The sequence below is a fragment of the Diceros bicornis genome, chromosome 6 (assembly GCF_020826845.1).
Source record: "Diceros bicornis minor isolate mBicDic1 chromosome 6, mDicBic1.mat.cur, whole genome shotgun sequence".
Classification (NCBI taxonomy): Eukaryota; Metazoa; Chordata; class Mammalia; order Perissodactyla; family Rhinocerotidae; genus Diceros; species Diceros bicornis.
The window spans coordinates 51,690,245-51,717,217 of NC_080745.1; the positions used below are offsets into that span (position 1 = coordinate 51,690,245).

General features: G+C 34.2%; 1 protein-coding gene across 2 annotated transcripts in view; it reads right to left on the reverse strand.

Moving 5' to 3' along the window:
* Positions 1-26,973, reverse strand: part of PRKG1 (protein kinase cGMP-dependent 1) — a 1,198,754-nt gene that overhangs the window by 109,609 nt on the left and 1,062,172 nt on the right. For both annotated transcript variants that reach the window (XM_058543436.1, XM_058543435.1), the window contains exon 9: positions 10,138-10,212. In XM_058543436.1, coding sequence (XP_058399419.1) covers positions 10,138-10,212 — 75 coding nt within the window. The remainder of the gene's footprint in view (positions 1-10,137; positions 10,213-26,973) is intronic.

Here is a 26,973-nt window from a genome sequence, read left to right on the forward strand (position 1 = left end):
CCCTCTCAAGGATATTAGGATCATTATTACTCATACTTATTCAGGTTGTCTAAAATGTTTGAACTATCTCTGAATGTGAGAGTAATGGCTTTTGTTTTATATCCCTGCATGTCTGGTATACTAGGGAATAGGCTCGTTGCCTGAAGTAATTAATATAGTTTGTAAAGTTGACTAATATTTGCAATTTATGCATTGGAGGAAACTGGTGTGATACACGCACACGGCTGTGAGCAACGGCCATGCTTCACTTCTGTGATAGCTCATCTTCCTCAAATAACAATTTAATGATGTAAATTAACATGATGTATTATGCTCATTGTTACAATGAACATAATGCTGCCATTTTAATTATTTAAAAATCATTTCTTTCTGAAAGGATTCATGGGAGAAATGTTGGTATAACCTTCCCAGTTTCAAAGGTACTCCATAATTTTCTAATGGCATTTTATTGAAAGATAGCCTGACATTATCATATCTAAATGTCACATTGGCAAGAAAAAATTGTGTCTATAATGATGAAAATGAAAACTGCTCTGTTTCTAAAGGCTAATTTATTTAACTACTATGAGTTATCAAAATGTACCTCAAGCAAAACTGCATGATTTTGGATTTAAATATTTTGAATAAAGTAAGCATTAACAGCAATACTTTCAGATCCGAAGAGGAAAGAAATATAACTTAGTGACTTTTGTTAAAATATAGACCCACAAATTATTCCACGATCCTTGAGAGTCTGTTTCCTATTGACAACCACAAAGATGTCATTATAAATTTAGAAAACAGTGCAGGTAAAAATATTGTTTATATAAAAGGGCATTATGCTTCTAAAAGAATAGCTTGTTAACTTTCACATTCTAAGCATTTAAACTAGAAAGGATTTCAAGATTATCATTTTTACAGATTAGGAAACAGGACCAGAGGTGCTAGGTGCTAGGCTCTAGACCTTGTGCTCAAAGTCACATGGAGAAGTTAGTGTCAGTGCTGTGACTAAGGCCCAGGTCTCCCAACCCCAAGGTAACATTCCTCTTGCTATGTGAATATGGCCTTGCCAGAGGGAGCTCTTTCAGCACTGAGCATTAGCCTTGCTTTCACTAGATTCAAAGGTTTTCTTTCTATAATGGCCCAAATTTATGTGTAAAGCAGGATTAGAAGTAGGCTATATGCTACCTCCCTCCAGTGAGAGAGACCGCCTTCACCGAAGAAGAAAAGGTATTTTAAACAAATATTATTTTTCAGTTGAAACTGCTGAGGGATCTATTACTAAGAGTATTACTAGATATTATTAATTTCCGCTGTTTAAAAAGTATCATATCACAACAGGCTCTAGGATGTCAGCATACCCAAAAGACCCTTGCTTTGGGTTGCTCTCTTTTCTATGGAAGTTTGGGGCTCTGGAAAGGCCAACCTAATTGCCATATGGGACCAAATTACCCTTAGGATTTAAAGAGCTCTTGATGTTTTGAAAGTAATTTCCAATTGTTGTTATCTAATATGACAGCACTGGAAAGGAATCATCCTTGCCTTTTCAGAAGAAGGAAACAGAGTCAATAACAAAATGGCTTCTCTGCATCCACCAAGCAAGTCAGCAGCACGAGAATTTTCTATTATCTTTAGTCCTCTGCTCTGTGAACTAGACAAGGTGGCATGCAAGGACATACTGGGATTCACCCATATAAATTCTTGCTACCTAGGGAGTCTTAAAAATAAGCGCTGTGGAGAAGAAATTAGCAAATGGCCTTTAAGAGTTTTAAAGTTTTTAAGGAAACAGAAAAAAAATACTCCTACCCAAGGCCACGTGGTTTTATCCTGAAAATCATTTTTCAGAGCCACCAAATCTGCCTCACTGCACTTGCAAGAGAAATCGACTTTGATGCTCTTTGTAGTCACAAGTCACAGCAAAGTATTAATCTGTTAGCATTGGTGGCCTTAGAAACTCTTCCATACCTCTTCCCAGCCTGATTACATGTACTGGCATTTGAAAAGCAAACAGCTCTTGCACAGCTGAAAGCCAACTTATTAGTTCAGGGCCAATTGCTGCCAATGTTTCAAGTCTCTTATGCTTTGTCCCGCAATAAAATGGAAAACAATTTTTATTGCCCAGAGAACGGGACTGTCTTCTGACTACTCAACCCTAGAAGTGGTCAGCAAGTTCTAATTCTGGTTGGAGGGCTATTTCATAATGCCATTCTCAGTGTTCTTTCTATTTAATTGGCATATAGTTCCCATTTTGGAACAGGATATCGCTCACTTGAATTCTTTCCATAGGGGGAAAAACAATTTTCCAGGCTCATTTCCCTGAGAATTGCTTAGATCAAGACCAAGTTGGTTTAAGTAAATTGTTGATAAGATTGTGGGAATACTAAGATCTTTACTCTAAAATTCCTGGCAGAAAAACACTAATAAGAAAGGCCAAAATTTCAAAGTCAGGGGGTTCAAAAGAGCAACCTCATGTGTATTTGATTGTGCATTTAAAATCTCATGTTTGTTAGACGCTAGATGACCCTGGGGCATTTAGGAAGATGTTACCAAACAATGCAGACCTCTGTTCTGATTTGCACAGCCTCGTGTGTTTTGAGACGCGTTTGACGAGTGAATTTTCAAAGGCTTGAGCAACATCCCCCTGAGCGCCAAAGAGCACAAAGCAACCACCCCATGACAAGCAGAGTGAGCAACTAAAGGACTGTCTCTGCTAATGAAACGTAATGAGAGAACATCTTTTATTGCTATCACATCGTGCCAAACAACAAGGCTCGGCACCAAAAGTAATCCTGAAAATATCACACAGACTAAATTGTTCCTTTGCAAACGAACTTGTAAACAGAAAGGGAGTTTTAAATCAATGAGGACTAATTATGGAAATAGGAGTAAAATTTTTATTTGGACTAAATGGAGAGGCCAAAAGAGTGGTCCGTATGCAGGCAATATTCTCTATCGTTCTTGCAAAGAGTCGGGGGATGTGACCGTGGCCCTTCATTGTTTAGGGACAATAAGCCAGAGTCAACCATGGTGCTCTAATGTTTTGTGTATCACTCTTTTCTTGTAACTGATAATGGCCCTGGTTTGTGTTCTAGCCTTATTTCTGGCTCCCTACCATAGTTTCATCTTTCTTGTTTACTTTTAATTCTTCTTTCTGTATTATGTGACTCTATTATGGAAGTCATTTTTCCCAGGACAAGGCAGAGAATAAGTGGATATATAGATACACATGGTGAGGGGAGTAGGGCAGGACAAAATGGTGATTCCGAGGTGGGTCTTTAAGTCGTCGGCCAATTTGTGCCTCCTTGCCCAGTGTCCCTCTTTCTTCTTTGTGCCCAGAGGAAGGCTCATGTTTTTCTCTGGAGGAAAAGGAGCTTATGTGCAAATTTATGCTATGATGTTAGGGAAAAAATTTTAATTCCTCTTAGGAGAATTTTTAATTTTTACAGATTCTTTAGAGAGAGGACAACATTTAAACCTAAAAGAATATTACCTAATGTAAGACAGAAAAATAAAAACCTTCCTGACTAAGAAATCACATCATAAAGTGTTATAAATCTTACCCGTGGAGATGGTCTGACTTTTCCTTTGAAGAAGTGTGTCTTCATCTATGAAAGTTAAAAGGACCCGAGACTCTCTTGCTTTATCTTAGACTCTCTCAGTCTTATACTCTCTCCTTCTCTACTGGACTTAACATGCTCCCTTCTCTCTCAATATTGAAGATCCATAATCTCCGTTACACATTTCTGGCTATTTTATTTGAAATTTCTTATAATTTCGTATAATCTGACTCATGTTTCTTCAAATCAGATTCATTTTCAGTCCATGTTAGGGGACTCAATCCTTATCACTCCATTCTATGATGAAAACGAACTGTGGTTTGGTAAATCCAATCAGCATTTGTTAACTAATACACTAGAACTCTCAACAACATATAATATCATTGTCTTCTCCCCCATTCTGGAAACATACTGTTCTTGTCTTCTCTGATGTATGTGGTTTTCCTTCTACCTCTTATCTCTCCTTTTCAGTCTTTGTGTGTATGTGTGTATGTGTGTGTGTGTGTGTGTGTGTGAGAGAGAGAGAGAGAGAAATCCTTCTTTCTCTGATTTTTATATGTTAAAGATCCTCAGCAATCAATCCTCAGTGCCATTCTCCTCTCATTCTCTTTCTGTCTCAACCACATCTTTAATTACCTTCTACCATCTAAATGTTCATTATTCTCAGATGAATATCATCAACCTCTTCTCTGAGCTCCAGACTTGCCTAACCACGTCTCAAAGGCAGTTCATATTTATCCCGTCCAAAAATCAATTCATGATCACCCCACTCTCCAAACCTGGCAACCATATAATCTTTCCCTATTTGAGGGACCAAAACTTTTTGCATCTTCTTTGACTTTTCTTCCCTTCATCACGAATATCTATTTCCTTAAGAAGACCTATTGGCTTTGCCACCTAGATATCTCTCAAATGCTTTTCTCTACTCACACTGCCCTCATTCTAGTCCTGTTTACCGTCAGCTTTTACCTGCAAAAATATTCTGCTCATTCTCCTGCTTTCATTTTATTGTCCTCCAATCACAGAGGAAAGAGCACTCAATTATAACATAAACCATCTTATCCCATTCTCTAACTTACAAGCCTGAGGTGATTTCCCTAAATCCTTAACATGGCCTACAAAGTCGTACAAGATTTGGCCTCTGCCATTCTCTTCTTTCTGATCTCTGTCTTTTACATTCTAGGTTCCAGCCACATTGCTACTTTGGTTCCTTGAATATGTAATGTTGTTTCCTACCTTGGGGGCTTTGTACATGCTGTTTCTCTGTCTGGAATGCTCTCCACACTTCCTCGTCCAACTAATACCAACTAATTCTCTCCTAGCCAATACCAGTTAATTCTTCAAAATTCAGCTCAAATCTAGTTAAAATGTCACTTCCTCAGGGAAGCCCTCCCAGAATGATTAATGTGTGTCTCTCTCCTCCTCTCATAAGCACCATGAAGGCAAGGAGCATATCTATCTTACTCACTGCTTTATATTAGCATTTTGTAGGCACACAACATAAATGAATAAATGAATACATATAATGAAGTGAACGAACATGGGTGATGCTGGTGCATGAGGGGCTGCTAGTCATTACAGAAAGCCTTTAAATCTATATTCATACCAAGTGACATTGTAGATTAAAAAATACAACTGTACTTATTTGGAGGTTTACATAGATTTTGCCATGAGAAAGAGTTCCTCACTCTTTCAAGAGTTCAAGAGAACAATAGTGAGAATCATCGACTTACATCATAAATAAATGCATTTATGAATCTATATTCATATAGCTGCCAGAGCTTCCCAACTGGAGGGCTTAAAAATGGATCCCTTCAGCGTTCAGAACAGCAGGACAGAGCCTAAGGCAGCTGAACCAGTTGGTACAATATGCTGTACCCATTTTCTATGAGTGACATGACATAAAATAGTTTGGAAAGTACTGCTAGATGGGACCAATTTGAAGGTGTTTTTGATGTTTCGTGCTGTTGTTTTTTAAAGAAGTGATTGAGATCTTATCTTCAAAAGCACAATGAATTGAATCAACAGGGGTACAACTTGAATCAGTCTAAAACACTAGGTGTCCATTCATTGTTTTATCAGGCCACCATCAAAATGATGTTGATGAAATATATATAATAGTATTATAAATGTTTACAATATGATGGATGCTAAATGGAAAAAAAAGCAGGATATAAAGTTGTAAATGCACTGTAAGTATAATTATAAAACACAGAGATATGTCATAGCAGTTGTGCTTGATTAATTTACACTGTGATTTTTCTTTTCTTTATCTATCTTGCTATATTATTTCTATTAAAGTGAAAATACATATTTTAATAAAAAATAGACATCACTATAAATAAAACACTGACTGTTTAATAGTCCCCTCTGTATGACCATAATCTGGGAATATAGCTGTGGTATACATAAATCACCTTATTAGAGTGCAACTTTTATAAGAAAGATTTTTATGATGAAATATTACAATTAACAAGCTAAGTTGCAGTATATAGCCTTTTTATTCAGAAAAAGCTGTTTTTCCTGTAACTGCTGAGTACAGTATTCAGCAATTAGTATATCAATGATAGCATAACTCAGAAATATTTCATTTAAGAAATAGTCTGTATTCCTATATCAGAAATACTTATAAGGAAATAAAACATTGACTTTTTCTATTTGATATTTCTGGATGGTTGTTTTTTATAAGACAAGGTGTAAATATGGAGATAGGTCTCCCTACCCAAACAGTGATATATCACAATAAGTACCATCACTTATTCTTAGAACTGAAAAGTGAAAATAACCGAGTTACACATCAGTCTCCCCACTAAGCTGCAAGATCCTCAGTATTAGAAATACGTTTTCATGTGGTATGCACATTGTAAAGCACTATGCCTGACTCATCATAAGTAAATTTCTAAATGTTTATTAAATGAATGAACACATTCTCAAAGGAAAACAATGTGTACCTTTCATCACACATGCTACTTTCTGCTCTAAATAAGGTTTAATGATCTTTAACTTTGATCTGATATTATCTCTTCTAATGTCTTTGTGATTATAACTTCAAATTTTAAAAAGAGAAGCCCTCAGTGGATAATTAACAGCAATCAAGAGAAGCTTAAACATGCCATAAAGGTAAAGTTTCTGTCAAGAATAATTTTCTTCATAGGAAATATATCTCATGAGACAGGCTGAGAGCACATAGCCTGCAAAAGAGGAGCTTTGAGAACCATTTTGCTGGGATATTTCTTTCAAGCCAATGTTTCTGGACCAGCCAGCCAAGCCAAATACCTGCTATGATTTTTTTCTGAAAGAGATGGTCTGTATATTTTGTGGAATCATTCTGCCACTGAACCAGATTATGTAAACAGCTAATGAGTTGCTCACAATTGAGTCTCTAAATGTCTCAACTGAATCAATCTTTATAGTCAGTCCTACTTTTTTCTCTTTTTACCCAAATACCCAATTTTACCCAAATTGTTGCCAATGCAACAATACCAACAATAATTTCACATGGATAAGTAATATGATCATTTTAGTTGGGTTTTAAGAAATACTAATCTTATCGTCAGTGGATTTTGCAAAATCCACTTAAAAAATTAAAGCTTACACAGTGGAGCCAAATCAACACCTCAGTTTTAAAGGGTACAGATTTTGTGATCTATATAGAAATTAAGAGGCATTAACAGAATTATCCAATTGGGAATTTAGGCCAATTAGAGCCTGTTTTTAGTCCCTGCAATGCTAGCAAACATTATAAGTTTCTTAAATACAAAGCGAAGGCACAATGTACTTAAGGGAAAGAAATCCAATAGAGAGAGACAACAATGCTAACACAAATAGATGTTTAAACTCATTAGTTCAACTAAAAAGCTCTCCCTGGGGAATAATTCACAGTTTGCCTTCTCTGAGTGATAAGACACCTAATTAAAAAGATGCTTCAACTTCTGAAATCTTCAGATATTAATTATTTATTAGAAAGCTATAAAATGCTAACAGTGTAAAAGGCATAACAACACGTCATCCAGCATTTATTTATTTGGTTATTTTGAGGAATAAAAGTTACATTATAAATCTCTCTAGAATTTGGATCAATGGTTTTGGACTTGTTTTCATCAAGCTATTTTCATTTTCTAAATAACAATCAATATTAAGGAATGTGGGCTATGCAGTCATTTGGATTTAGTAATAATTAAACAGAAAAATTCAAACTAATCTGTCCCAGCTGATTTATATTCAAGTATAAATATAATGGCTAATTTATAATCTACCAAATTTATGGTTGAAATAACAATAATCTGAACCACTAGACATAGGCAGTCATTTCATTGCCCTTCTTTGTTCTTTAATCATAATTGAACTTTTTTTTTAACTAAATGTTACCATTTTTATAAAAATGATATTTATGGATTTTTCCAGGCTAGGTCTAATTTCATGATATGCTACCAAAGTGGGAGTATTTTGCATACATGAGATTAGAGATTTCTTGCCCAGGTAAGATTAGTTTTACACAATAGATATGCAATAATTGTAAATCCAACCATATATCAAATGCATTGGGGTACAATTCCAATGATTACTTCTAGGAACAATATCATCCACTTTTACAGCCCTTTATATAACTTGCAGTCTTTTTATATATTCCCATCAATTAAGCCTCAAAAATACCATTTTAAAGGTAAGATAATGAGATTGAGAGACAGGTGTTAAGAGTCATGACCAAGATCACTTGGCTGAGAATGACAAAGCCAGGAGCAGAACCCTAGGTATCTGGCCCTCGTTCGGGGTCATAATTTTCATACTGAATGATTCTCTTCTAATATGAAGAAATGTTGCCATACTTACCTCCTAACTGTCTGAATCTGACCGTCAGAGTATTTGCTTTCTTACTACCTTTAGTTGAAGCACATGCAAGTGAACCCATGAATGACTAGAATTCATGAGGTACACTCAGTTATTTTCACAAAGCCAATAGTACATTGAGAGGGATATGACTAATTCACATCACTTTCCCATCACTCATCAATTTTAAGCCTATGACAGGCCTCAACTTTGGGTAGAGTAAATGGGAGTTATGCAAAAACTTTCATTATTAGAGAATTTGTCTCAAGTTTAACAGGGTAACAGAAATAGATCACAGAATACATTAGTTTAAAAGACCTTTGACTTTTTCTGGTAACTCGAAGAATCTTTAGATAGTTGCTCAGGAGGATTTTAGATGAATTTTTAAAATTACATATAATATGTATATGTATAAAATGACCCATGGTAATCTTAATTTAATATATATATTTAAGAAAAAATATGCTAACAAATTATAAATACTAGTTTTTATATAGCAAGAAAATGCCCTTCCACAAATAAAGTCAAATAATAACAAAGGGAGTTTTATAACTTTTAAAGCTAATGTCCCTCTCTGCCATCTCAGTGGGATTGGTGCTAATACCAGAAACGAAAGTATAATTTAGCATTAATGTATGTTTTAACCTATTGTAGAAAACCAGAAAAATTAATGACAATAACCCACGGTATAGGCAATATCGATGAGTGTGTGGAGTTTGGTATTACAACAGGCCAGTGTAATTTCCTGAGCAAATCTTGGCAGAGGCACTGCTGACATTTGACCTCAGGATGTAAGTCTGTCCCTCCAAAGAGCAGAGGGAACAAAAGCATACTATATAAAGATGACATTCTGAATATATTTATACAGCTTTGAAAATAATGGAATTTTACCAGGTCAACATGAATTATAGTCTCTAATTTTTTAGTTCTAGACCAAATGTTTAATCTTCATAGGTTCTCAAGGCAAAAGAAATTATTTATTTCCTTTGCTTTTTAGCTTACTATAAAACCAACCAATCAAATTCTGGCCCTGAATTACCTATTTACCAATAAATTTTGTCAATTTAATCTTTCAGGGATCCTCTATGATTGCAAATACTAAATTGTTTTTACTTAAATTACTGCATTAGGGGAAAGAAGGAAGGATTATATAGATTATATTATTTTTAAAGTACCCTAAAAATTTTGCAGAAAAAGCCAATCTCAAATTACTTCAAAAAATACTCAAATCTTTGTCAAAAAAATTAAACCTTTTAAAGTAAATTATTCTTGTAGATAAAATTGTATTTTGTTGTACAAAAATGATGATTAATGGGATTTTTACTATCTCATATCATTCTGACAATTTAGTGTCATTGAAATTCAATGTAAAGCAACAAAGTATTCATACAGGGAAATATTTCTTATTATTTTTTCTACAATTTCACAAACAACTATGGAACACAACTACCATTCATTCAGAAAGTATATTCAGTGGGAGAAATAATATGTTTACATTCAATTGTTATATTGGATTTTAAACTAACCATTTTCCCTTGTTGAGACGGTTTTCCTTATAAAATTAAGGTTTCATGTTTAAGATACATAGTTACTAAGTAAGCATACTATGTAACAATTACCTTGAATAGTTTGCTTCTTTTTCCTCTTAAATAATTAGTTTCTTCCAGTCAGAGTGTTGGGCTTCGTTAAGTCCAACCAAATATTTGCTCTTATTTCTATTTAAAATCAATTTTTAAAAATCAAGATTAAGCTCAAAGAAAAAAATGTCACTTACTTTGCTTTAGCTTCCGCATCCTCATATGCTTTATTAGAAACATCATCCAATCCCCCAATCAAATGCTTGAAAGAGCTGTCAGAGGAAGAGCAGTCATTAGAATAAATCCTTCAGAAAGTTGTGACAATGACAACCTAATCAATGATCTATTGAAACAATCTAAAAGGATCTAAATAAAAATGAATCACTTAATCTAGATATATTATTAAGAAACATATCAGATAATGACATAAACTCTGAAAAGAGAGACCTCTTTAATCTTATTTACCTCTATAGTTCCCAATACCTAGAACCATATCTGGCAAAAGCAGATATTCAAAGAATTGGGTGGAATAAAGTCTGTGATACACATAATGATATACATCACAAAGTTAACAAGTCAATTATAATAGTGAAATAACGACAAAATCTACCAACTATGGAATGCCTACTGTATGCACTGTTCTTTTAATTGTTATGAACATATTAATTCTAATTCTCAAACTGTAAAAGATAAGCATCATTATTTCCACTTAACAAAAATAATAAACTAATCTTCAAAGGCAAAATAAATATGCCAAAGACAGAAAAACCAGAAGAGAGAATTATAGAAAAATCAACTCATCTTGGAGGGAAAAAGAAACTGACTTCAGCATGAATCAAGAAGAATAATGCAACTGTTTAAACCCAATCTATTCAATATCCTATTACGTACCTAGAACTGTGCTCAGACCTACTTTATATAGTGAAGTCTCATCTATTATATATCTATAATATAAATTAGAGTCAACACAAAATGAATATACACACATACAAATACACATATAAGAATCACACCTGAAAATTACTGAATGCAACCAGATACAGTAATTCTTACATGTACTACATTTTGGCAACCACTGAACAAGACTGAACAAAAGAACAAAAGGAAAGTATATATTCAGAAGTCTGGGTATTCACATAATAATTAGAGCCCTCACTTATGTGATGCTTATATGCCAGGCCTTGTTCTATGTGCTTTACATGTAGTGACAAATACTTTACATGTAATAACAAATATTTTTTACAGTGATCCTATGACTTAGTAGTATTTACATTTTATAGATGAGGATACTAAGGCATAGTTAAGAAACTGACCTAAAGTCATACAGCCAGTAAGCCTGAAGACTGATACGGAAGGAGGCGATCATTCTCCTTCATACTTTTAAAACCTATCCTGTGGCTCCTATCCAAATCACTATGCCTTGAAGATAATAAGCAAATCTCTAGCAATATCTGATATGTGGATGGAGAATTTTAAAGTGCTGTAAGAAATTACATTTTAATTTTAAACCTCTATAATCTGAACACATGCAAATGGCTTTGTGTGTTGTGAGTATTAAACAACAAAATATGCATGCTCATGTCCTGAAACATATAGGATGTTTGCTAATTTAAATTTAAATGTTGCTTAATCACTTTCACATACACCTTTTTTTTTTTTTTGAAAACTTATAAAGAAGAACTTGACACTCTGCTTGGGAGCTGGCTGAAAGTGGGACGGAGTAGCTATCATTCCAGGCCCTTGAGTAATGATCCCACCTGGAGGACAGGGTAACTAGAATTCTGGGCTAAACATGCTAAGTATTTCTAACACAAAAAGGGATCAAAAGAAAATGACTAGACAGAAGGCCAAGGAATCAAGAATCGTATTCTAGAGCGTAAAGTTTTCTGTAATGAGTTGTATTAATGAACATCAAACGAATGACTGCTGAATGAATGAGCAATAGGCAGCAGTCCTTATAAAATTTTCAAAAATATATACTTAATGATAAAGTAAATGATAAATATAATTCTCATGGTTGAGAATAATGTTCAAATATGATTTTTGCCATTGTCCTTTATATGGTAAGTTTTCCCACATTTCCATAGAATGTGTTGGTCATCACTTAGAGCAAGTCTGCTTTTAGAGAAACTCCCTAAGGCTAGATGGGTTTACATTGTAAAGTAAAATACTTCTTTTACTATGAAAAAATTGATAGTATCTGGTTGATTTTCTGTTTTTATAGATAACATGAAATTTAAGCACGGAGAGTTTAAGTTACAAGTTGACTGCAATTTAGCAGCACATCCAAGATTATAATCCACATTCCCTAATACCCACTCCGTCCTTTAAAATATTTAGATATATTTAATACAACCAAGTCCACAACATTGTGCCAAGGCATTGACAGATAGGAACCAAAGAGCATTATGTGGTAAAACCCGAGAGCAAACCACTAAAACTTAACTTTTCAAATACATTCAGATATATTAAGAAATTGTGTTCTTAGACATTTAAAACTCATAGTAATTTTGAGCTCAAATTATTAAAAAAAAATTCCTATCTCCTTCTTAGTATCTATTTGAGCTAAAGACATCTTAAGCAAGTTAGTATATCTTCAAAGAATTAGTGAGCTGCTGACAAATTTGATAATGATGAAGACTTTTTAATTTAAGAAAATCTGTTCATCCCACTAGGCTCAGTTAAAACTATGCAGATCACTTTTTGAAAATACAGTTTGAAATTTCTATTAGCAAAGTATACAAACGGAAAAGACTACATCTGGCGAAGCTATACAGAGTTTTAAAAGTAGAAGTCATCTTATCACAGGAATGAGTTTAAAAGTAAGTTGAGCCTGATTGGGGAAAAAACACATTTAGACCTGTTAACGAGCTTTTTATATCCATTTTTGTTAAATCTTAGTCATAGCCAATGACAAGTATCACATTTAAACAGGATGAACAAAGGAAGTATTTGAAGTATGACTTTTTTACATAACTTAAGTGTCCTTGATTTAAAATATGAATTTTCTATATGGTGCTAATGATCCAATATTTATTAATTTTTTTACTTCTCGATAAAAAAATGAAGGAAATGATATGTACTTACAAAAGGCTCTTATCTTGATATGATAGAAAATTATTTTTGAAATAAATTCCCTCTAATTGAGGAAAACTCTTTTCATTTAAAATGTAATCAATTTTGATCATGGAAAACTTTTAAAAACTGCGAGAAGAAATTAAGAAATCACTTATAGCTCTCTAACCACAAATAATTAATGGGAACATCTGTATGTATTTCTTTTTACTTTTTTTCTGCATAGCTTTATTGCTGTCATTCTTGTTTATAGAGTTGTAATCATAAAGTAGCTATGATTTAATACGATTTAATATCTTGATTTTTAACTTAATATTATAGCATAAGTGTATACTTTTATTTTTAAAAACTCCATAAGTAATATTTTCACAGCCAAATAATAGGTCATTACATGTACACACATCATAGAATATCTACTTATGCATCTACACACACAGAGACACCAACACACATACACACTCACATACATACACAGATGAAGTAGTGGGTGTGGCAACTATGTATAAAAACATTTATATTTGTACTCTTGATTATAGATTAAACATATGGAATTTCTTTTCAAAATAAAAATATCCAAGACTATATTCTTGGCTTTGGAATTGGAACCATATGTTCTTTGTAAATAATCTTTATTTGGAAAGCAATCCTGGCCAAATAACATTTTTTAAAACATAAAAAAAATGCATCCTGCTAATATTCTAAGTCTCTTCAAAGAATGTCAACCACAATACTTAACTAGAAGTTTAAGAAAATGCAAAATTTTCGAGCATTATTAATAAGTTCCAAATGACTTGGTCTGTGCATCCCTACACTGATCAGTGAATAATTTAAGACATCTTGATAAGCATAATTTTGATGGTGTTACAGAATTTATCATTCCTGGAGAAAGTACGAACTAATTAGTGTTTCATTTTTCCCTCTCACAGATCCTCTGTAGGAACACCTGCCATCTGTGTGGACCCTCATCAGACATTTAGAAAAGTATTACTATAGCTATCAGATGCCTTTTTAATTACGATGTCTTTTTAATTACTTACTTAGGTTCTATGATATTTCTGACTACTAAAGGAGATGATTTTTGTTTTTCTTCTATTCAGAAAGGGATTATAATGAAATGTTTTGAAAATTTTAACAGCTGAATGAGTAGAAGCCATAAAATATTATTTATCAGTTATAATAAATACAAGAGACTAGAGGAAAATCATTAAATGCTCTTTTTAAACAAACTCACAATTCACATATGAGTTATATTTTAGCACTATAAAATAAAATAGCCAATTTCACATATACTGTAGACATAATTTTGGAATAAATGAAGGAGACATTAACGAGCAAAAGACTAAATTAGGGCATTTCAACAGCAAACCTTATTGCATGCACACTAAGTATGAGGCACATTCCTGTTACTTTTCTTGGGATGTGAAATCCAATTTTAACAAGTTTTGACATAATTTTTTAAGGAGGTGGATAAAATGTTGTTTGTTGAGTACATAGAGGTAGAAAGAGAGCAAATGGAAAAATCCCTCTTATGTTTAATGCTGATAGTTTAAACATACTTGCAAGGGAGGTGTGGCAAAGAAAGAGGAAGGAAGAAGTAATGAAGGAAGGTGAGAAGGATGGATGGAGGGAGGAAGGAAGGAAGGGAGGAAGGAAAAAAGGAGAGAAGGAGAGAGGGGAAATGACGATCTTTTTACATCAAGAATGATAGTCATAGAAATTTTCCCTGAGAAATATCAGTTAAAAGGCTGTGTTTCTCATTCTAGGAAATTTGTCTGTTTTAGAACATTATGGTGACAGTAACTCAGTGGGTAATAATTTCAGTTATTAAGATGTTTTCACTATTAAGCCAAAACATCCTTCTGAAGGGAGCTGATTACTCAGTGGTGTGTCTAAAAAGTGTATAATTTTGTTCTTTGGTTGTGATATGATGAGATTTCATCCAGAGAGAAAAGGGCTATTATATTATTATAAAGGCAGTCCAAATATCAGAGATCCGCATTATCATGCTGCTAAAAAATAACACCATTTATATTTCACTTCATAGTTTACAAAATACTTCTTATATTCATAAATCATGTATGTATTCAATAATATATATTAGTCGATTTAGTCTTCATGATCTCCTATTCTCTATTCTGCTATATTGTTTAGAAATCTTGTATAAAAATGTTTAAAATAGAATCTTTTCAAATTCAAAATAGGGTTGGAGAAAATATCAAAACTTATTTATAACAGCTTTTTTTTCTTGATTATCCTTAAGATGGTAAACTATTCTTTTTTTTGTTTTTTTGGTGAGGAAGATTGGCCCTGAGCTAACATCTGTTGCCAATCCTCCTCTGTTCGCTTGAGGAAGATTGGCCCTGAGCTAACATCTGTGCCAATCTTCCTTTATGCGGGTCGCTGCCACAGCATGGCTTGATGAGTGGTGTAGGTCCATGCCTAGGGTCCGAACCTGCAAACTCGGGCCACTGAAGCAGAGCCTGGCAAACATAACTATTATGCCATGGGACCAGCCCCTATGGTAATCTTTTCTTAACAGTTAAAGATTATAAGTCAAAATGAGTCAAAAGTAAAATCTTAAACTAGAAACTATTGCAAATATTTCAATAGGGCTAAGCAAAAGGTTTGTCAAGCATTATCTGAACTCTTGACAAAGCTCTCTTAATTTGACATGTGTATATGATTATAGCCCATTAGACTTTCTTAACCTGATTCTTGGCTAAATCCTTTAAAAATATATTTATTAAAAAAACAGAGAGTGTCCCAGATTAGTTGGGACACTTGTTACTTAACTAACTTCAAGATTTTAGAGCCATCCTTCATTATTTTGGTACTTTTATCAAGAAAATCTGTTAATTCACTTTGTGGTTTCAGGTAAAGGCTCTTGTTTGTTATTTTTTGTTTGTTTTATTTATAACTAGCACAGGCATAATTATTAGTGGTTTATATGATCAAGTACCATATGAACATATGTTTCTTTAGAGGGAAAAGGAGCCCCAAATACGATAAAACCAACCAACATCCATATCCTTCCAATTATCCATCCATCCACCCATCCATCCATCCATTCAGACACATAGATGTATTTATGCAATGCCTATTATCTATAAGGAATGACTCAAACTACTGTGGCTTATGAAACAAGAATAAAATACACCCTTAAGGAATCTACAGCCTTATATTAGAGATAAGAAACAAATATAACACAAGGTGGAAAGTGAAAAGTGGTTGAATGCTTACCAGAAGGAAGGCTCTAGTGTCTATAAAAAGAATGGCATCTACTTAAACTATATATGATAGTAATATCTGAGAAAGCAATGACACTTTTATGAGCAAATAGTTTTCTTATCTGTATTTTTTTATTCTGCATATATGTTTATATTTGCAAGAGAAAATTATACAGACCAAAGTGTTAGACGTTTGTTTGTCTCTGTCTTTCCTTTGTAACAATCATCCCACATCTATCACGAGGATTATTCATTAGGGAAAATTGATTACAAATAACACACATTTAATTTAAATCATTTCCTGATTATAATTACATGCTTTAAAAGAATCAAAATTTGAATATAATGATTCAAATTGGCCTAGTGACCAAACAAATCAAAAGTTAAGAATTGATTTCAGGAACTCTCCCATTTCATTTACCATAATTTTTGAGGAACAAAAATCCATATAGTATTAATCAAGTTTTCATGTCTAATGTGTCTACATAATTAGTCTTCTCCAGGGCAGAGCCTTGTTGAGTTGACTAGGCTTATTATATTAGTCAAATGACATGGTCTAGTTTTGAATTTTAAGACTTTTTTTTTCTGATCCCAATGGTAATATGTTGAAATTCTGGAAGGCAACAAAAAACTCCAAGGAATAAAAGATTACTTATAATTCCATAGCCCAGAGCCAAACATTAATATTTTGGCGTGTATACTTCTAGATACTTTTCAATGTTATTTCAAAGTTGGAATTGTATTGTTTTAGTTCCTATTTGCCTTTAGGCTATGTTTGTGCTTATACAATAACCAACTGAAGGGTTAAATGAAGGAAAAAAACCAGTGTAGGACATGCTTGATTACGTAGAAATATCCTGTATAGACTGACTAAATTTCTCAATCTTATTTGTTTATTTACTTATCTAACAATTTTATGTTGAAGCATTTGCAATAGTTTCTGGCTTAAAGTTTTAGTTTTGACTCTTTTTGATTGTTAATCTTTAACTGTTAAGAATATGTTACATCTTAATAAAGAATGTAATAAGAGAAAGCTGTGTTTTGAAAAAAGTATTTTGAGAATTTCCCCCAAACCATTTTGAATTTGTACATATTCTATCTTAAATAGTTATATACAAGATTTCCATACAGTTATATACAAGATTTCCCTATACAAGGGGTAGGGGAGGGCGAAAGACGTCAAGGTGCACATGTCTACAGTGACAGATGGCAATTAGAATTTTGGTGGTGAACACGATGTAGTCTATACAGAAGTCAAAATATAATGATGCACACCTGAAATTTATATAATGTTATAAACTAATGTTACCTCGATTAAAAAAAAAGGTTCCTATACATAATTCACCCTTACCCAACCATTACTGAACTCAGGAATCTTTTGTAGACTAATGGTACTCAAAGTATGATTGGTAAACTATTACTGGTCTATAAAGAAATATGTAGAGAAGTTTAGAAACTACTACATCAGTTTGACACTGATGAGACATCCAAGGGCAGGATCAGGGGACTTGTATTTTTGAACAGGGTATAGACTGGTTTAGTTATTGTCAAACTCATGAGGCGAGAAACACTTGGTACAAATTGCATGCAAGTCATACATAGGAGGGAAAAGTTAAATGTGTGATATTTTAAGATTGGTTGGCTAACTGTAACCCAAAGGGTGAATCTGTTTCTTCTACCGAAAGATAATTTAAATTTAACCATAACTTTGCAGGATAAATTGATAGAACTGATTATTAATGAAGGATTAATGAAAACAGAGCATCACTTGTTCCATTTTGGGTAAAAAATAAAAATGAATATCCTGAGTGTGTTGAAATTGTTTTACAAATCACTTCTTCCATTTCCAACAAGACATCTCTTTGAGACTGGTGTCTCTACTCTGAGTGTATTAAACAAAACATAAAACCACTTAGATACACATTATTCCCTGCAAGTAGTATTTCCATCAATCCAACCTCGATCAGACAAGTTAACAAGCAAGAAACAGGCACTTTTGACACCTTAAGAATAAATATCGACATACACACTATTCTTTAAAAGTATACCTATTGCAGTTAAGACAGAGAATTGCTATTTCACTCATAAATTTTGGTTTTCCTGTGACTGCAAAATAATCATCATAGCCATTCTTTCTTATTGCTTACACATACACTTTCAATGACAGCGTGATCAACTTCTGTAATTCTTTTTATCCAGTGTATTTTATCCTGACATTTTTATTGAAATATAATTTTATGTGTGTTCAATCTAATATTTTTTAAAAGCGGGTACTTATTTTATGCCTTTTTTTGTTTTATTTTTTTAGTAATCCATTTGTACTTTACTTTACCGGAGCATCTGTCTATGATGGATTAGAAATGAAAACAAAACAAAACTGATCCTGAGCACAGATCCTTGGAGAAGTGCTGTCCTGGACCACTCACTTCTCTCCCACCCTCTCTTATAGGCCCCTTTCTGAATCTCACCTGATACCGTGGTTGCCTTTTCAAAGCACGTATCACACAGTTCTGGAACTGGTAGTTTTTTGGTCAGTCACCTTCACTAGACACTGAACTCTTTGAGGTCCAGGTTTTTTGACACTGTACCCGTAGTACTAGTAAAGTGCCTGCACACAGAATACACTCAATCGACGCTTGTTGAGGAAATCAATGAAGTAGTTATTTCATCGATATCTATAACACCTAAACGAATCCCCAGTCCTGGAATTTAATTACCCTATATTTAATGTAGGTTTTTTTTGAAATAGAGAAATACATTAAATTCTGTATATATTTTCAGGGGAAAGTTAAAAGAACAAACGGCATATTAAAGAATTTATAGCTATAAATCATAAATATTAATATACTAATACAACTGTAATATAAAATATTTATAAAAAGTACAGTTACATAAATAATAGAATGCATGGCAGCATAACACATAAAAATCACTAAATATGCCAAATCCATCACCCTGTATTTGGCTAAGAATTCTACTATACATAGGTAGTAAAGAAAGTCAAAACAAACACACAATCTAGGCATCTGCTGGTTTACTCCAGCTAACGTGGAAAAAGGCCCGGGATGTGGGAGGGGGGAAGGGCTTTCCTGGATAATAAAGTCTTCTCTCCAACAGGCCCAGGGTCTCTATCCATCATATCTTGGATGGCGGCACTAATGTGGGAGAGCTGGAGTCTCACAACATCTGTTAGCCTCCACATGGTAAGGTTTTCCAGAATAACTCAAGGAGTTATTCTAGATCAGGGGTCAGCAAACTTCTGCCTATAGACCAAATCTGGCCCATTATCTGTTTTTGTAAATAAAGTTTTATTAGAACACAGCCACACTCATTCTTTTATATATTGTCTACGGCTGCTTTTACATATAACAGCCAAGTTGACTAGTTGTAACAGACAGTATGGTCTGCAAAGCTGAAAATATTTACTATCATGCCCTTTACAGAAAAAGTTTGCAGATCCCTGTTGTAGATCGTTCTTTTCCTCTCATCCTGCCACTCCCGTATATAATCCAACACTACATTTTGTAATTTTACCTTCAGTAATTTGAACTGAATCCCCTTTTCTCTAGTCCCCTTTGGTCGCAGCCACCATTCTCTTGAGAATTATTATAATTGCATTTTCCTATACTTCCCCCTCTTGTCCTTACACAGTAGGCAGTGTAATCTTTTAAAAATATAAATCACATGTGTGTGGTGATGGGTTGTAATTAGTATTTTGGTGGTGAACATGATGTAATCTATGCAGAAATAGAAGTACAATGATGTACACCCGAAATTTTTACAATGTTATAAACCAATGTTACTGCAATAAACAAAAAATTAAAAAAATAAAAAAATAAAAAATAAAAATAAAAATATAAATCAGATCACGTCACTCCTCCATAACCTCTGTGACTGATTTATCCTACTATACTCCCTCTGACTTTAGAACACATCAAGCTTGTATCTGCCTCAGGGCCTTTGTGCTCTGCCTAGAATAATCTTTCTCTAGATCTTTGCATGGCTTTTTCTTAAAGCCATTCAGGTCTCAGCCCAAGTGCATTCTCTTCAGACAAGTCTTCTCTGACCAACCAATGCAAAGTAGCCTTTACCCCAAACCCTTACTGATGTTACTCTCCGTCACTTTAACCCATTTTATTTTCATCCCAGCACTTATCACTTGCTAAAAATTACTTTGTTTGTTTACATATCTGTTGTCTTTCCCACACTAGAATTAAGTTTCATGAGACCAGGGACCTAGTCTATCTTATTCATCAATAACTCTTTAGGAAATAGAATATTACCCATTGTATAACAGAAATTTGAAATGAATGAATGAGTATATGGATGAATGAGTCCATCCATATACTCATTAATTCATTCATCCATGTGTGTGACCAGAAGACAGGCAAACCCTTAAGTTTTTTGAAACAGTTTTATTTAAAATTCAAAGTAAATGAGTTGAAAGTCTGGTGTGCCTCTTTGAGCATTCACCTATATGATGAAGTTTTAGGACAAAAGTTTAGTTAAAATGAACTCCTGATCTAAATTTTGGGTCCTAATGAAGACATGCACAGATATAAATATGAGTGAAGTAGTTTAAAACACTTAGCAATTTATAATTGAATTATATATAGGACACTAAACGAGGGTAATTATTTTAGACTATAATGAAATTTATATCTGTGTATCTCAATTGCAATTAAAGTGAAAGAAAAGATTTAAAAATGTAGCACAACTTTCATTTCCAATTAAAAGCAGGAAAAATTAGAATCAAATCTAATGTGATAGTTTAGCCTTTTAGGTTATAGAGGAAAATGTGCTTCTAAGCATAAATTGCCCTAATACTCTGGCAAATTCATAAGTTTCATTTTCCTTGAGAAAAAACCCCCAACTATACTTAAATCAGACAGTCCATGTAGTGAACAGATTTTTTGCGGCTGATCAATTATTTTAAGAAACTCTCTTTACCTGGCTATATCAAATACATACTAACAAAAGTAGACATTATGCATTATTATTTCTGCCATTGATTTTCTGGGCCAAAATACCACTGTTTTGACAAAGCCAATGATGATGTTTCATATGTATCCGATTAATTTCATTAAAATAATCCATTTTCCTCAAGGGAAACAAAATATCAATATTAAATTATTTAACTTTTCTTATAATGCAGTAGATTCTCAATTCTGAGACCATTTTGATATCCACTTTCTTAATAAGAATACACAAATAAATGTTCAATTGTTTTTCCAGATTTTCCTATTTTCAAAGCAGAGTCTATGGCAACAGTGTATATTTAATCTATTAAATATTTTTCAAGCTTATCTACTTAGAAATTATTTAAAATTTATGAATCCATATAATTGACAAACATTCTTATCAAAATTGTCTAAAAATAAATAAGCCACATTTATTAAAAACACGAAAAATCCATAGCTGATATATTTTAGTTTAGGTAGATGTATCAATTATATCAGTTATCAGTTAAAACAATCCACTTTTTTATAGTTGACTATTTGAAAACTGCCTCTAGAAGACTTTGGCTAAGGAAAATGGCATGGGAACATAAAATACTATGAAAGTCACTGATTTTTTTTTTTTAAGTAAATTGAAAATGAAATGCTAAGATGACACAATAAATCTATATCAAAATATCTCTTTAGTATACTTATGTTATTTATGCCTTGAAACTCTTTGAAACAAAGACAAGGTTAGTCCTTAGCTTAATATTTTTACAAAAAATCAGTCTGTCACTGGACTTTTTATTTCTGCTTTCATTACATGACTGGAAAAGAAAATAAATACAACAAGAAAAAACTGTTAGAAGCAAAGAGATAAATATATCCTTTAATGTCACAAGTTAATGCTTGTAGAATCTAGTAATAACAAAAATATCAGGCAAAACATGAAAATAATAACTAGCACGTTAGGAATTGTGCAAACGATTTTTCATGAATTTTTCCTGTTTTACCAGTAAAGCAACTGAGGCTAAGACAAGTAACTTACCCAAGGTCACATGGCTAGTAAGTGTCAACATTGGGATTTGAATGGAGGCAACCTAACTCCCATAACACTCCATAACACTCATAATCCCAACCATTACTCACATCATTTTTATCTGCCAGTGTGGAAAGCGGAGGCCAGCTGGTTATTAGGTGGGGCTAGGACTTGGTATCAAATATCTGCTCTCTCCCAACTCCTGCCTCCATGGTCAATCCAATTCTTTAAGAGAAACACTTTTTATTTTAACAGATCATCTTATTTCTTCTATTGCATTATATCTACAGAAGTTCCAATTAGGAAGTATATTAGTCTGCTAGAGCTGCCATAACAAAATACTACAGACTGGGTGGCTTAAACAACAGACATTTATTTTCTCACAGTTTTGGAGGCTGGGTGTCCAAGATCAAGGTGCCAGCAGGGTTGGTTTCTAGTGAAGCCTTTCTTCTTGACTTACAGACGCCCCTTCTCACTGTGTCCTCACATGGTCTTTCCTCTGTCTGCACAGGTCTCTTCCTCTTATTATAAGATCAGCAGTCCTTTTGGGTGAGGGCCCCACCCGTGTGACCTCATTTAAACTTGATTACCTTGTAAAGGCCTGTCTCCAAGTGCAGTCACAAATAGGGGGTCAGGGCTTCAACATAAGGATTTAGGGAACATAATTCAATTTATAACAGGAAGTTTTGTGAAGAAATATTAGCAATAATTTAGAAGATACATCTTCTTGTGTATCTGGGCTATTTAAGAACACTTTCATTTGTAATTTTTGAGAGGTTCATAAAAAGTTAAATTCTTGGTTTCCGTATCTTTCTCTGGACCGAAAGTATAGTGACATTATCACTGTATTTCACTCCCAGAGGAAGCACTCCAACTTCTTTCTAAAGCAATTCTCGCCTTCATTACTCCTGATCACAAACTCTTTTATCTCTCTCCTCTAGACTCCCGCTCCATCAATTACAACACTTCTTATTGTTTCATTGTCTACCTTCAGACTTTTGCTTCCTTTCAAATTTTTATTTATTTATTTTTACCCCAAAGCCCCAGTAGATAGTTGTATGTCATAGCTGCACATCCTTCTAGTTGCTGTACGTGGGACGTGGCCTCAGCATGGCCGGAGAAGCGGTGCGTCGGTGCATGCCCAGGATCCAAACCTGGGCCGCCAGCAGCGGAGCGCATGCACTGAACCAGTAAGCCACCGGGCCAGCCCTGCTTCCTTTCAATCTATAAACAGGATAGTCTCGCCAATCCTAAAACACAGAACTATCCTTTGTGACTAAATAGGCAGTTTGAATAAACTGCATTTCCTATCTCTCATCTTCATTTTTCATTTAATTTTCAACCTATTGCAACCTGGCATTCTATTCCCATTTTACTTTCACTCTTATTACAACTTTTTCCTCAGTTATCACTACTTTATGAACTGTTAATCCCAGTGGTCTCTTTCCAGGTTCCATTGTCAGTGATCTAAGATCCATGGCCCTGCTGGCCATCTTCTCTGGTTGTAGCCATGAAATAGAAACTTGTGGCGCTGCACTGAACTACTCTCTTCTTTCCCTAAAGCTTCACTTTCCTGATTCTCCTCCTCCTCTCTGTTACTTCTCAGCGCATGTCACACACACTTCTTCCTCTTTTATTTTTAAAGAGAAGCAGTTACCCAAATCGTGTCCTTTGCTCTCTTTCTCCACTCAACTGATTAACTTATTTTTCTTACGGTTTACAATATTTTCAGTTTTGTTTTTTACCTCCATTATCTCATTGAAACCTCACAACAACTCTATGATGTAGGGACAATTATCTCTACTTTATATAAGGTTTACAGTAGTTTTCTCAAACTCAGCACTACTGAAATTTTGGGTCAGATAATTATTTGTTGTAGGGCCTGTCCAGTGCATTGTAGGATATTTGGCAATGTAACATATCTACCCACTAGATGCCCTCAGGAAATCCAGTTGTGACAATAAAAAAATGTCTCCAGACATTGTCAACGGATCCCGGTTGAGAACAAGAAATAAGAGATGAGGCTTAGGGAGATCATGTACCTTGCCTGAGACCACAGAGCTAGAAAGTGGTAGATCTGGGATTTGATCCCAGTCAGTCTGATTTGTACTAGACTCTAGTTCTTACAGAATACACTAATTACACTTTTCTTTAAGCTCTCCCAGAAAATATCATTTACTCTTAAGACTTCAGTTAGTATCCCCAGGCCAATGACTTTCAAATCTATATCTCGATCCTTAAACTCTCCAGATCCATACTGCCATCATTTTGCTCAGTGTCATATGCATATCTCACCAGCACCTTGAACTCAACTTAGCCATAACTACATTAACCATCTTCCACCAAGACTTGCTGCCATGTTCCCTGTCTCCCTTAATGGCATTATCACTTAACCAGTAATGCAGGCTAGAAATCTGGGTGTTATGTATGACTCTTCTCTTTTACCCAAGTTCATCAAGTCTATCTTTGTAATCTCTCCTGAATTTGTTCCTCCTTGTCATTTCTACTCCTACTGCCTTATTCAGGCAATTGATACTCTTCCTTACCTCAGAAGTGTCATACTTGGTTTCTCTGCCTCAATCTCTCCCACTCTACTGTTTTAAAAAGATTCCTCCAACAGACTCTAGCTTGCCAGTTAACACTTAATTTGTTGGTATAAAAGCAACAGCCTAAAGAGGTTATAATAGACAGATCATGGTCTTAGAGTCAGACATCCTTGCAACTCTAATTCTGCTGTGAGGCTCTGAAAAGGTCATTGAGCCTCTATGATGCGCATTTTCGTTTTCTGGATTTGTTTTTTTATGTCATCTTTTCCCACAGGACTATTGTGAGGATTAATTGAAAAGAGAGTTAAATCAAAAACATATCTGTATGCAAAGAAAATTCATACATTAACTTCTCTGAACTCTTCCCTTCTTCTCCACCACTGACCATAATCTGTATCATCTATAAATTGCGGCCTTCTCAAGTCATAATTTTCAGTCCATATTTTAATTAGTCACTTGGATAATTTCCATTTTTCCCTTGTCTACCCTTCCTTTGCAAATACCTTGTTAGCTTTTATTATTTACTCCTGATATTTCAGAAAAAGGTTATTTGAGCTCTTTTCTACCCTCACAATTTCCTGAATCCTTTTAAATTGTTTATTCTTCTCTAGGACAAAGAAGAAATCACTAAAGAATGAAGAAGCTTCCAAGTTTTAATTGTCAATAACTAAGCTCCATGTATCAATTACAAGAGAAGAATAAATGTCAAACTAACTCTTCTAGGATGCTGACATATTTCATGCCCTGGGCTGATTTGCCCCATCATGTCTTTTTTTTTTTTTTTTAATTTAATTTAATTTTTTTTTGTGAGGAAGATCGGCCCTGAGCTAACATCTGCCAATCCTCCTCTTTTTGCTGAGGAAGACTGGCCCTGGGCTAACATCCATGCCCATCTTCCTCTACTTTATATGGGACGCCTCCACAGCTCGGCTTGCCAAGTGGTGCGTCGGTGCGTGCCCGGGATCTGAACTGGCAAACCTCGGGCCGCCGCAGCGGAGCACGCGCACTTAACCGCTTGCGCCACCAGGACGGCCCCCTCCCCCCATCATGTCTTTTAAGATTGTTTCAACCAAAAAGTCAAGCTGGTCAGGGTGCACGGCAACAGATGTTCTCATATATTGCCGCTGGGGAGTGAACTGTATAATGGTTTTAGACAACAATTTAAAAATGTGTATATCCTTTGACTCAGTAATTCCACTACTGAGTAGCTCTTCAAGGAAATACTTCTAAAGCTATATGCAAAGAATTCTTTACACAATGAAAAATTACAATGAGCTTACATGTCCAAGCACATTTAAGAAACTAAGGAGAAAAAGACACTCAAATTATGCTTATGACATGTTTTCATTACCATAGTAAATTACTAATGCAATGTGATAAGGTAACAGGATGTAATGGGCTTTGAAACAGAGAGAATTAGATTCAAACACTCTTTCTCTAATTACGAGCCATATGTTTTGCAAATTGACACTTTGGCTCTCCGGAGCCAAGTTTACCCTGAAAATGAGGGAGAAAAATTATGCTTTGCATGTTTGCTGTGAGGGAAATTATGTATGTAAGTATGTATGTATGTGTATGTAAGTATATCTATTATCCATCTATCTATCAATCTCAATTAGCTTTGTGATTGGCTCATGTGTAAATGACAGTGTAAATTTGTCTATCTGTATATTTATCTATTTATATCTATCTACCTCTATGTGCATGTATGTACGTATGTATGTATCTGTTTATTTATTAATGCTGTCCCTGTATGTGGACAAAGTAGAAAAAAAATTTAGGCAGTGTGATCTCGCTATTTAAGGACATATACTAAAATACTAATAGTAGTTACCTTTGAATGGCAGGATTATATTTATATTTTTCTGTGCTGTCCAGTTTTTCACAATGAACAGTTTTTATGTTTATAATCACCTGTCATTGACTATATAAAAATGTAAAAACAAAACAAAGAAGAAAGAAAAAGTCGACCCTGTGTGAATAATGCAACATAAATAAATAAAAGTTCTCAGCCTAAGTGGGTTTCTCATCTAGATAAAAATATAATATCTCCAGTTTATCTGGGAGGACAGCACCCTCCTCAAGATTTAACTTTGCTAGTCTGGTTTCTGTTTTAATATTAGTTCAAGTAGATGATTGCAGCAGGGCGGTACATAATTTGACCGTTACACTTCACTCAAACTAGTAAATTCTGAAAGGTCCTCCT